General features: G+C 36.2%; 1 protein-coding gene across 1 annotated transcript; it reads left to right on the top strand.

The window, feature by feature from the left end:
* Positions 1 to 2,132: 2,132 nt before the first annotated feature.
* f11r.1 (F11 receptor, tandem duplicate 1) lies at positions 2,133 to 13,277 on the top strand. The gene is made up of 8 exons (XM_052093485.1): positions 2,133 to 2,320; positions 7,618 to 7,677; positions 8,013 to 8,129; positions 8,626 to 8,766; positions 10,617 to 10,819; positions 10,981 to 11,083; positions 11,807 to 12,270; positions 12,438 to 13,277. Exons 1-7 carry the CDS (start codon positions 2,278 to 2,280, stop codon positions 11,959 to 11,961), a joined length of 822 nt encoding a protein of 273 aa, XP_051949445.1. The 5' UTR covers positions 2,133 to 2,277; the 3' UTR covers positions 11,962 to 12,270; positions 12,438 to 13,277.
* The last annotated feature ends 382 nt before the right edge of the window (positions 13,278 to 13,659 follow it).

Genomic DNA, 13,659 nt, shown 5'->3' with positions numbered 1-13,659 from the left:
TTGTCAGTAGCACATTGATATTTTGGGCTATATCCTAAAAATGAATATTTAATTATGAGTATTAATTTAATGTAACGCTATAAGGCACTTTACATGAAAAGAAGTGCATAGAAATAAAATATATTCCTTTCTTATGGTTTTGATTACTTACATCTACCACTGCATCACTGCTCACAGAGCTCCCTTCTCTTTCAGTAAAATCGAACAAATTAACACATGACCACCAACATAAACATTTCACCAATACCTGATTGGTGTTCAGCAACTTGGCCCATCCAGTCATTATAAATTGATGAGGAAGTTGGACAGAAAATCCTAAACACCAGAAGAAGCTATTATTATTCCTGTTGGCATATAACTAACAATAGGATATAGGGGGAAGTTCACCGAACGTTGTGCCGTTCCTGTCTCTGAGTTAGGATGAATTTGTGGCTCCTGTTACACATTAATGTGGCGACAGACTTGGAGTGACAGTGTGCAAATTAGGGGAACATCATTTTTTCAACTAACTGGTGTTTCAAGTCTGAAGGAATGTACCAATGGATTTGGAGTGCCTGTAAAGGAATTGCATGCTAACATTTGTAACATGAGCTATCCTGTTTAATAAGGATAAATAGGGGTATATTTTATATTAATTAATCTATGAAAAAAAAAAAAAAAAAAACACTTGTGGACAAAAGGACATAACAGAAATGATTAATATCCTTGCAGGATTTAAACCTATAACATTTCAGTAACAAGTCTAGATATTAGAACATACCACTTTTTGTGTGTCCTGGGTTAGAGTCAGAGAAGAATTTTATTAATGTTTTCTGATGCCAATATCTGGACAGCAGAGAGGAAAATGGCTGATATACAACGTGTGTGTGTGTGAGAGAGAGAGAGAAAGTATATTTAAATAAGAGGTACACAAAAAGGGGCTGAAATTGAAGTTTTTTTCTTATACAACATTTGCTTAAAATTGACACCAAATATTTGTGTAAAATGTAACAAAGTGTTTATAGGCTCTCATTCTAACAGTCTAGAGAAGTGTACGAATTGCAGTTTTGTACCCTGCCACCCTCACAGACAGCTGCTGGTACCGTGGCAACCAATTTCCACACAGTAGTCACATTGTATCCGCCCTTACAGGTTATACTACACCCAATTTACTACTGTGTTTAGCCACTGTTTGTGTACGACCTATTGTTTGTTGGGAAAATGTGTGACACGGTTGATTTTATTTTTCCTGCAGAATAGTTGTTCAAATTTATAACCACAGCTAATTAACAGCTAGTTAAAATTGATCAGCTTTTAACTGTAGTGTCGTTCTAATAATATGGCGATGCAGGTGATAAGTAAAATAAAGGACAGTCCTAGTAAAAGTATGATTTAGGAATAAGCTGCCGTTCTTTCATTTACTATTCAACAACTTTGTGTAATGATGTCCCATTAGAAAGTTAATCCAATATTTTTAAGGTTACTTTATATTTCATTTGAAATCATTATAATCTTTCTCTAATGTGTCATGTATCACTAGATCCACCTCATTATCTATTCCATCCTGTTACATTTCTAACATGTTTTTTGAGGTCCATCTAAATGTAACCTGCTTTTTAAACTGTACACAGACACAAGGGAAAGATCAATAATTTTGTTGACATAATGCTAAGGTCCATGACACATTTGAATGACCTTTAAATGAAAGAAGAATAAAAACTGGGTCAATTTTGATTAATTTGTCTTTTTAATTTTTACTCAAGGGTCTTCTAGGGAACCAAGTCAAGTTTTTGTTCATACTAAATTATTTTAGTACACCTATAATTTTATATAATAAATACTGTCCCGTGGCAAACTTGTGTATTTTTTTCTCACAGCCTGTAAATTTGAGTTTTGCGTGTAAAGGCACTAAGAAACACTGTGGCACTCATCAATTAGCAATGAAATTAACATTTAATTGCATATACCTAGTCATGTATGTATGTAAAAGCATGTACAGTTGTCGCTCCCAAATTGGTTTCATTTTGTGAATCTTTCCCAGAAACATTTCTTTGAATTTGTTTGCTTTAATTGCGTCATGCAGTGGGACTGTGTCCTAATGTCGCCAAGCAATCAGCCATATAGACCAGCCTCATCCGGAAGGGCGTAGTTTCAACCTGGCAGGTTATCTGACGGAAGAATACTGTAATTCAGTTTCGTGTGGGGCCCAGCAAGCAACTCCTTCAAAGTTCATCTAGCGTAATATAGAGCCAGGTAAATTCTGAGAAGAGGAATACTTACTCTGGATTAAGGGAGAACATGTTGCTCTTCGCCTTTGTGATCCTCTCTGTTTCAGCCACAGGTATGATGCATGTTTCAATGAGCTGCAGTTCAAAACGTATTTACTCTTTGTTTTTGTAACTTTGTTTACTCATGTCTTGGACCATTTTCTTCAGTCAGTTGTAAATTATTCGATAGCTAGCCTAAATGAAACCTCAGCATTACCATAGAATTGTGAAAACTGACTTCTATTTTGTTATTTGAGTTTCTGTCAGTGTTTTTATTTTATTGGTTTCTAAATATGATTGAAGAAAGATTACCAGAACCAAAAACTGTATCGCTGTTCACCTTTCCTTCAAATTTGGCCTACTGTTGTGACGTCCAAACGAATCGTTGCTGGAAATATTTATTTTCTGTGAAAAAAATTAACACGTAGAACTGTATTGAACTTCTGACTAACAATTTAAAGTCGAAACGTTTTGAAATAATTGATCATGCGAACACCTTTGGAGGAATGGCTGATTTAAGTAATGAGTCAGTTCACTGTACCGATTTGAGTGAGCCGTTCGAAAAACGACTCGACTGAGCGAATCATACGTAACAACACGGTTTACCTGCTTAATTAACTTTTGTGTTAATTGTCGCATTTTAAGATGGACGTAGATGCATGTTTTGCATTTAAAACTTGAAAGAAGGCTTTTCACGTCTCGGCAGTATCACCTTGGTTGGAACCTGTATTTCCACTTCTGCCCATCCCCCATCCGAAACCCGAGGCCAGTAAACAACCAGGAAATTGTGACAACTAATAATGAGGACGTTTGACCTAAATACACCGTTTTTAAAATAAAATACCCATTAACAGTATATTCGCGCTGTGTTTTGACGGATATATTGCTGTTGTCGAATGAAGTCTTCAGCTAGTTGACAGAACCCAACTAACACAACTTACTGGAGATCAGTGTTTGAGTATCGTGTTTGCTTATCCCCGTAACTCACGTTCCCACGTGATAAACAGTTTTAAAAAGTGTTTTATCCCTGCTCTCTACACTTTGGCTAAATTAAGTCGTGTAACTTAAAATATATGCCTTTTACTGGAATTTCTTTTTTACTTTTGACTCTGGTAAGTAAAGAGCCGTGTCAATTTGTCAAGATTAATAAAAACGAAAGAAACATTTTGCCAGGTTTTGTCGCATTCCACCTGTACCGCCGCTTCCGCAGTCTGCGTAGGGCACCAACTCTCGAGGGGGGCATCAGAAAGTCCACCTGCGGCCCTTACTCGCACGTTATACGTTATGCAAGGACCCGAAAGCAGGTGTGGAACACAGATGATCAATTTGCGCTCATATCACGCGAATAACCCATGTGTTTTTTGAACATTAAAGCATGTAGACCTATTCCAGTAGACCCCCAAAATAAAATGATTAACCTGTAAATGAGCATAATATGGGCTGTTTAAGTTTATATAACTCAAACAGTATTCCTTTTAAAGGTACAGTATGTAAGATTCAGAAACCCTTGTCATTAAAAGCCTGTGGCGTTAAGTGAACTGTAGCCAGCTACCTGTTGCTCGTGCTCGTGCACACAATCCAAAGGGATGAGCTAGTGAGCATCGGCCAAAACAATGACGTAAGGTACAAAGTGACTGAACATGCTCCACCAGCATCATGCTGACAGATGAGGTAATTAAAATGACACCATTATGATTGTTTTACTACAAACTTTGAGACTATTCTAAAACTACTTATCAGCTATCATAGCATACTGATACACACATTCAGCTACATACTACTGAACTATACCAGACGGTTTACTGTTGCACTTTTGTATGTTTTGTTTGTCATATGTTGTATTATGATAAGAAACCATCGTATTTGCTTAAATTTAACCTGTATACCTGACTTTTAGTATAAAGAGAAAATCGTTTAAATTATTTGACAGTTACAAATCAAGGTAGCTTGCAATTCATCAGTGTTAGCAGGCAAGATCAAGTTATCTAAAATTACACAGATCAATCCTTATGGGACTATATTTCACATGCTTTGCAATTATGTAAGCTTACCTGTCCAATATGAAGAATGCCAATTCAGGGTCTGTTTTGATCCCCAACACTGAACGAAGGTCCCTCAAATGCCCTGCCGATATTCACTCTAGTCACTCTTGACCACGATCACATTCCTGCTTGGCCAGATGAGATTCAGTAGATAAATGTTTTTTTTGTTTTGTTTTTTGGCTTAATCAGAGTTTATGTAGGAGTCGGTGTTGTGCTGGGAGCTGGCTGTTTCCATCTCGAAGATAACGTTACTTAGTGTTACAGTTTGTTGTTGCTGTTGAATAGCGGAAGAGATGCACTGAGTCAAGGCTCTCAGGAGTGCACATAAACGTCACATACTTTGGATTTTCCCAACAAAACCGACCCGCTCCCTTTGCATGAAAATCAGTCTACAGGCTTTAATAGGCAATCTAGGAAGTCATTTTTTTAAGTTGCGTTACAAGCCTTTCACACATTGGCAAAAAAATGAAAATTGTTTTATACTGCACCTTTTAAAAAGTTATAAGATACTTTCTGTTCAAATATGACTTATGTCGATGCTAAATATGATTAACTAATGCAGTGGTTCTCAAAATTTTTGACTCCAAGGCCCCCCATTGTTGGAAAAAAATATTCAAAGGCCCCCCATGAAGGCTATTAGATATATTACAAGATACGTATATCTATTATAAAGATATTTCCTTAAAACTTGTGATTCCAAAAGTTATTAAGAGTTATTACATTTGTGGCATTTTCAGTGAGTTAAATTATAATAATTATATAAAAATTATAAACAATCATATTTGTAAAAATAATTTAAGAGATCTTGAGGCCTCCCTGGAAGTATGCTGAGGCCCCCTAGTGGGTCTCGACCCCCTGGTTGAGAACCACTGAACTAATGGGTCTCTCTTCTTTACTTTAAACACTCATAATAATGCGTTACTGACATGACCGTTACAGATGCTTCATACCAGATAATATTGATGTCAATGAGAAAATCAAACATGCACCACTTCTTTTACTATGATGATTCTGATAGATTGCAGACTATTGCTTTCAAGCTTTCTGCACCTATTGTCCACATTTGGGACAAACTTTGCGATTCAAATTGTAATACTGCCAAAAATATTAGATGTTGTTTATCGTGAGTACTTTTTATGAAGTTAAATTTCACATTTTCACTGCAAATGTTATGTCTATTATGCTGGACTTGCCCAGATGTTTTATTCTACATGGAGAGGGTCTCCTTATATGGACAGCCATGTTCTGATCACATGACCAGGCCAATACTACTCACTTTAACTCGGTAACCGTTCTGTTATTGGACACTTTTACTCATGGATTCATTTCCATGGACAAATTTATTATTTATTTTTTATTTTCTCCCCAATTTGGATTACCCAATTCCCAATGCACTCTAAGTCCTCGTAGTGGCGGAGGACGTGTCTCAGTTGCCTCCGCATCTGAGACGTCAACCTGTGCATCTTATCACGTGGCTTGTTGAGTGCGTTGTCTTGGCGACATTGTGTGCCATCCACCGCAATATCCACACACAACTCGCCACGTGCCCCACCGAGAGCAAACCACATTATAGCGACCACGAGGAGGTTACCCCATGTGAGACTATGCTCCCTAGCAACCGGGCCAATTTGTTTGCTTAGGAGACCTTGCTGGAATCACTCGGCACGTCCTGGGATTAGAAATTATGAACTCCATTGGTGGTAGTCAGCGTCTTTACTCACTGAGCTATCCATGCCCCCTGGACGAATTGATTTATAACAATAACCTTTAAAGGCTGACCTACCGTGAGCTCCGAGGTTGTTAATCCATGGTATATGCTTCTGATGAAGCTTCCAATTGGTGTTATTTATCGGGTTTAATAGCGGAATTCCTGGTGAAAAACTACACTACACGTGGTACAGCAGTAAAAGATCCTCCAATCAGAGAACTGCAGCCAAGCAAGCCCACGAGAAAAGCCAGGAAGAGACCTCCCACTTTCATGATTCACTCTGAGTGATGCATTACAGTCGGTCTTCCTTCACCCTCAAACTACTACTTTATTTTTGTGTATTGAAATATTTTGCAATAAACGTATTAAACATATGAAAATCTTATTAAAACTAGGGCTGTCGATTTAATACGTAAATTCAGTGCGATTAATTACATGAAAAGTAATGTTTTAAAAAAATTTAAGCAATTAATCAGACTTTACTAAGGAATATTCCTTCCAAATGAGCAATTCCAGCATGGAGTACCACCTGTTTTCTTCAGTGGCAGTAAGTGAAACTCACTGTATAGGCAAAATGCCGCTTATACAGACAGAGAACAAACCACACTTACGGAGAGCAGACATCACAAGATGAGAATGCATTCTTGCTTACAAACACAGCTTTATAGAGCATAACTCTGAAGGCAGGGATCTCAAGACATGTTTTTCTAAGTTTCAAACTTTGTTTAACTTGACACAGCAACCTAAAAATTGTGTTTATGACCAGGGTTTTCTGTAATGGAATACATGTGACAGCACTGCGTATTCAGAATACAAAAGTGATGTAACTATTCAGCCATATTACATTTTCAAGCATCTGTATTCAGAATACAGTTAGTTAACATTTTTGTTGAATACTTATTAATATTCTCATAGTGAACACAAATAAGGCAGATGTGAAAGAGAAAATTATTGTCAATCAAGTAAGAAACATGCACGCATCACATTCGCTCTCTTCCTTTAGAGCAGCAGCGCGTGTGCAGTTTTGCCAGGTTCGCGCTCGCAACAAATCAGGCTAATTTGAAAATAACTGTGGGTGAAAATCATTGAATCATGGGTTTCGTTTTTGGAATACTTTAAAAATGGACCACGGTCAACAAAAGTAAAAAAAAAAAAACGTATCAAATATATTGTTTCTATACTTATAATCATCAACCTTAAATCAATATTTGTATATATTTCCATCGTTCTTTGTTTGACTACATCATTCACAATGCTTCATGGGATTGTAGTTCGTGCCCTCGTGAAAGATGGTAAGTACACAGTGTTGTACCTTTTGTCTTTTTATCTGATTTTCAAGTACTTTTTTTGCATTAAATCAAAGTTTGTAATGTGATTCACATTGGAGCTGGTTGGTTTGGTTCATGGTTTAGAACTTTTTTTTTATGAAGGATTTGGGAAATTATGGGAAAAATGCTTCCGGAACTGACACTGAAAAATTGGGCGGGCACTGTTGCGCTCTGCTGCTTTTGAATGATGATGCATCCACAAACCTAGGTGTCAAGTGTAAGTCCAAAACGACTTGCATAAAAAATTACAGTGTGTACCTTTTAAGGCTTGAATCCCTTTCTTTTTTCCACAGGCCTACATGGCTTTTCGGTTGATGTTGGTAATCCTTCACTGAAGGTGAACGAGAACGAGGGTAATTTTAATTTTCTCTTTACTATTTATCTTTTGTCTTTGTGTGTGACTTTTCAGTTTTCATTGTTTACATGTATAATTGAGTTGTAGCTAGATAGAAAATTCAATTGTGGTTAAATTGAACGTGCTACTGTTTTTGCACTTAAGAATTGTAATTTGTGTAGTGCTTCAGAAAATATAGACATCTGAAATCTTAATAAATGTAAGTTTAATATTGTACTGGAGAGCTTAAGGACTGGTCTGCCAGCTTTGAATAATCCTTAGTCAAGTGTTTAGATGTGATTTTGTTTGCCTATTTATACATCAGGTTAAATGGAGTAATTCTTTTTATTTCAGGAGTTGACATGAAATGTAGCTACACAGCTGATTTTGGAGCAACAGCCAGAGTAGAATGGAAGTTCAAGGATCTCAAGGGCTCGCAGTCATTTGTCTACTTTGATGGCAAACCAACTAGTATGTTTAAAAGTTTTATTAACTGTGATGTCTATGATTGTTATTTACTCTGTTGTCTAGTTTATCAGTAAACAAGTTCATATACCCAATCTTACACTGATTATGCTCGATAAGACACCAGTTTGTGTGGTCACGTAAACATCATAAAAGGCACTCATAGATTTTTGCCGATTTAGTGTTGTATGTAAACACCTTTACTGGCATGCGTAGCCGCTTATCCAATGTGCACAAATGTTATGCACATGCCTGTTCATGTTTTGATGTCAAAAGCAGAAAATAATCCAATGATTCAGATTATATTTTGAATAAGATAAAAAAAATTTGTGCGCGTGTGTGGTTATCAGTATATTGGTGTGCATGTAAATGCACTTGTAACAATCAATATCATTCATTGTGTTTTGTGTGTATGATGCAATGATTTATATGCCATATTAATATTTCTTATTTAAAATGAGAAAATAAATATGATTGCATTGTCTTTTTTCCTATTCATCAGCTCAATATGAAGGCCGTATCACTATGTATAATCAAGGAATGAGGTTCAACAAAGTGACACGAGCAGATACTGGAGATTATACCTGTGAGGTGTCCGGCAGTGGTGGATATGATGAAAAAACCATCAAGCTAACAGTCCTTGGTAAATTTGACTCAGAACAATGCTTATAATTAGCATTTGGTGATCAAAAACACTGAGTCTTATGACATCAAAAAGCATCCAATGGCTTGTGTAATATTAAAATATTTTAGTGTTAACAAATGTATTAACCCGCAAAAACAACTAGAGATGGTTTGATGATTTAATAAACTTTGATAATAGGCAAAACCTTTGCTTAATAATGACTTGTATTCAACAAAAGTAATTTTTTAAATGTAACGTTAATTACAGGTGAAACTCGAAAAATTAGAATATCGTGCAAAAGTTCATTAATTTCAGTAATTCAACTTAAAAGGTGAAACTAATATATTATATAGACTCATTACAAGCAAAGTAAGATATTTCAAGCCTTTATTTGATATAATTTTGATGATTATGGCTTACAGCTTATGAAAACCCCAAATTCAGAATCTCAGAAAATTAGAATATTACATGAAATCAATAAAAAAAAAGGATTTTAAATACAGAAATGTCGGCCCTCTGAAAAGTATAACCATGCATATGTACTCAGTACTTGGTTTGGGCCCCTTTTGCATTAATTACTGCCTCAATGCGGCGTGGCATGGATGCTATCAGCCTGTGGCACTGCTGAGGTGTTATGGAAGACCAAGATGCTTCAATAGCGGCCTTCAGCTCTTCTGCATTGTTTGGTCTCATGTCTCTCATCTTTCTCTTGGCAATGCCCCATAGATTCTCTATGGGGTTCAGGTCAGGCGAGTTTGCTGGCCAATCAAGCACAGTAATACCATGGTCATTGAACCAGGTTTTGGTACTTTTGGCAGTGTGGGCAGGTGCCAAGTCCTGCTGGAAAATGAAGTCAGCATCTCCATAAAGCTTGTCTGCTGAAGGAAGCATGAAGTGCTCTAAAATGTCCCGGTAGATGGCTGCGTTGACTCTGGACTTAATAAAGCACAGTGGACCAACACCAGCCGATGACATGGCTCCCCAAACCAACACAGACTGTGGAAACTTCACACTGGACTTCAAGCATCTTGGATTGTGTGCCTCTCCATTCTTCCTCCAGACTCTGGGACCTTGGTTTCCAAATGAGATGCAAAATTTGCTCTCATCAGAAAAGAGGACTTTGGACCACTGAGCAACAGACCAGTTCTTTTTTTCTTTAGCCCAGGTAAGACGTTTGACATTTGAAGCCCATGTCCAGGACCCGTCTGTGTGTGGTGGCTCTTGATGCAGTAACTCCAGCCTCAGTCCACTCCTTGTGAAGCTCCCCCACACATTTGAATGGCCTTTCCTGACAATCGTCTCCAGGCTACGGTCATCCCTGCTGCTTGTGCACCTTTTTCTTCCACACTTTTCCCTTCCACTTAACTTTCTATTAATGTGCTTTGATACAGCACTTTGAGAACATCCAACTTCTTTTGCAATTACCTTTGAGGCTTTCCCTCCTTGTGGAGGGTGTCAATGATGGTTTTCTGCACAACTGTCAGGTCAGCAGTCTTCCCCATGATTGTGAATTCAACTGAACCAGACTGAGAGACCATTTAAAGGCTCAGGAACCCTTTGCAGGTGTTTAGCTGATTAGAGTGTGACACTTTGAGCCTACAATACTGAACCTTTTCACAATATTCTAATTTTCTGAGATTCTGAATTTGGGGTTTTCATAAGCTGTAAGCCATAATCATCAAAATTATATCAAATAAAGGCTTGAAATATCTTACTTTGCTTGTAATGAGTCTATATAATATATTAGTTTCATCTTTTAAGTTGAATTACTGAAGTTAATGAACTTTTGCACGATATTCTAATTTTTCGAGTTTCACCTGTAATGTAATGCACACAAACAACTTTGTAATACCTAATGCCCTCTACAGTGCCTCCTTCCAAGCCCATATCCAGAATCCCATCATCAGTGACAACAGGCAGTAATGTACTCCTGACCTGCAATGACCCGGTCGGCTCACCCCCACCCACCTACAAGTGGTACAAAGATGATGCTCCTCTCCCTGAGGATCCGAGCAAGTTCCCTACTTTTAGGAACCTCACCTACAAGATGAATGTTTTTAATGGTAACCTGGTGAGTGTTCATCCACATTATTTCAAGAAGAGCATAATAAGGTTAATAACAGGATATGCCTAAATCTAGAATTCTTTGTTTTGATTTTTTTTTAAAGATGTATCATCCTATTGTAAGGTAAATTACACTACATAAAACTATTTGTTTGTGTATCTGTTCAGGAGTTCCCTAGTGTGTCTAAGATGGACATCGGTAAATATTCCTGTGAGGCCAGTAATGGAGAAGGCATCCCTCAGCGTGGTGACACAGTGCTTCTGGATGTCCGTAAGTACCATTGGCACTGAAAACATTTACACACTGTCAGTGGATAGTACTGGAATTCAGAATAAGGTTCACAAATGTCCAGTGGATGTGCTCTGTTTAAATAAATAAATAGATTTGTTTATATACAAATTAGTGTTTCATACTGCTGTTTTCTCAGATTGTCACTGCACTATGGCACTTCACATGGCTACTTCTCAAAATAACAATCCTTTGCTTAGCTGCAGTTGCAGGCAGGTGCATAGGAGTTGGTTAATAATACTGTAGAAATGATACAATAAGTCCAGCTTACTACCGTAGCATGCCAATTCACTAATATTTATTCAAAGAGCAATGTTTTGGTTTAACAAACTTAAAACATTTAATAGCTTTAATTAATAGTATGATCAACCTGTTTACCATAATGTATAGGTATAAAGTAAAGCATAGTTAGTGTTGTAGTATTTATATATATATATATATATATATATATATGAATCTTTGAATAAACCATAGAACATTTTCTAGCTACGTTAGTGTGCAAAAATAATTCATAAAATTAATTTTTAAAAGGGTTTTGTCATGCCAGAGGAAATGTATTTAAATTAAGAGCAATATTTGATAAATGACCTGTGATATCTTTTTTGAATAAATAATAGTGGTTGAGTAATAATACCAAACTTTTACACAGAAATATCATTCAGTCACTGGTTTAACAGATGTCTTGATTTTATTTTATTATTTTAGGTGATCTAAATGTTGGTGGCATCGTTGCGGGGGTTATTGTGGCTTTGCTGGCAGTAGTGTTGCTCCTCTTTGGACTCTGGTATGCCAATAAGAAGGGATATCTACCAAGTAAGTTATTGTTCATAATGTATGTGTGTCTACGTGTGTGTGAATGAGAGGGAGATGAAGTGTGAAGAAGAATTTGAAATATTTATCCAAAGTGATCAGACTGATTTCAAACTTTTTTTTTTTGCTCTCCACAGAAATGGCAGAAAGGTACGTTTTAGTTTTTTTTTAATTATTGTTATCTCCCATGCTATTAATGTAGATTAATAATGGGGGGGTGTTAGCACCGGGCAATAATATTTATTTTGGATTGATAAGAATTCTTATATCTTAATAAAAGGATATAAATTGTCTCTCACTGCAGGCCAAAAACAACTGTTTATACACAGCCTAGAACAGAAGATGTGGATGATCAGGATGTAAGTACAACTCACCTTGCTTAGTTGTGTAAATCATATGAAACCTATGGAAAGTAATTACAGTGCCAGAAGATGTTCTGCAGAGGTTTTATTTTCCTAATTGTGCATACTGGTAAAGGTAAATAATAATATTTAAATGGGAAATATTTTTGATGTGCCTGTTTCAGGGGGAATTCAGACAGAAATCATCCTTCGTGGTGTAGCCTGGACTGCTCTAGATGAAATATGAAGATTTGTTGCCTAGATCAATTTATTATTTTTTATTTAATTTAATAGGAATCAGGATTGATTTGTACTAAAAGGATTTTTTTGTGTGTGTTTTTCTCCCTGCTCTGTCTACCACTATGGTTGACCTGAAAATGTATCCAAAAGTTGTATAGCTGCCATGGCAATTGTGTGTTAGATGTAGGCTGAACTTGCATATTTTCTTTATAAATCTTAAATATTATTGATCCGTTTTCTAGAAATGAACAGAGAAATGTGAAATATAATTTTCTGAATTTTAAATAAGCAGTGTGTTGAAAACAGGCCTAAACATTTGTTCTGAGTTTATGCAGTTGCTTAGTTGGATATACAGCAGTGAAGGTGTATGTGTGCTAGCCTATTTTTACATGACTGCACTGTGATATTAAAACCCATGGGGAAAGAACCATTCAGGAAATAATCCCCCTTCATATACTGTAAACATTTTATGTACATTGTATTCTATAAATTATATGCTGTTTGTTTACTTCACTGGTAATATTCTCATGGTAGTATACATTTGTATGAGATTTTTTTTGTGTGTGTGTTTTATACCTCATGAAATGTAAATAACTTTTTCCCCTCTTTTATTGGGATTTTAAAGGATTTTCAATAATATTTGATCATGTTTCATTGACCTCAGCCTCACTGAATTTCTCATCTGATAACAAATTGATCACAGCGACAGCACATTTTTGTCTTGTATGATTGTAGTTTTAATGTTTGACTTGATACTTTTCTTCTAATAAATGAAAATTACTGAATGTAATTTTATCAATATTATAGATAATTTTAACCTTCTCAAGCCAACACATAAAATGCACAAAATAAAAAAAAAAACAGCAGAATTTATAAAAGCTCACAATATGAGTGTAGTACATTCAGCTCTATTTAATGAATTTTACTATTTTTCAATCAAGCCCAAAATCAACACAGAAAATGCCAAAAAAAAAAACTTGCAGATTATCTCTGGACCTGTTTAGACCAAATTGAGTCCAAATAATTATTTGGCGGCCCATAGATTGAGAGGCCTGGAGTGGATAAATCAAATGTAAAAAAAAAAAGCTCATGTAAAGTTGATATAGAAGGAAGTGGGACAATGTGAAATTAAGAAATGTTATCTGTCTCTAGGCCCCTCCTTTCAAA

The sequence above is a fragment of the Xyrauchen texanus genome, chromosome 3 (assembly GCF_025860055.1).
Source record: "Xyrauchen texanus isolate HMW12.3.18 chromosome 3, RBS_HiC_50CHRs, whole genome shotgun sequence".
NCBI classification, from domain to species: domain Eukaryota; kingdom Metazoa; phylum Chordata; class Actinopteri; order Cypriniformes; family Catostomidae; genus Xyrauchen; species Xyrauchen texanus.
Note: the sequence above shows the minus strand (reverse complement) of the source record. Positions and strands in the feature narration are given on the sequence as shown.

Excerpts from the sequence above, each read along its gene's own strand:
- f11r.1 (XM_052093485.1), top strand. The coding sequence starts at position 2,278 with ATGTTGCTCTTCGCCTTTGTGATCCTCTCTGTTTCAGCCACAG. Across the intron at positions 7,678-8,012 it reads GAAGGTGAACGAGAACGAGG|GAGTTGACATGAAATGTAGC; the intron begins GTAATTTTAATT and ends TTTTTATTTCAG. Across the intron at positions 8,130-8,625 it reads CTTTGATGGCAAACCAACTA|CTCAATATGAAGGCCGTATC; the intron begins GTATGTTTAAAA and ends CCTATTCATCAG.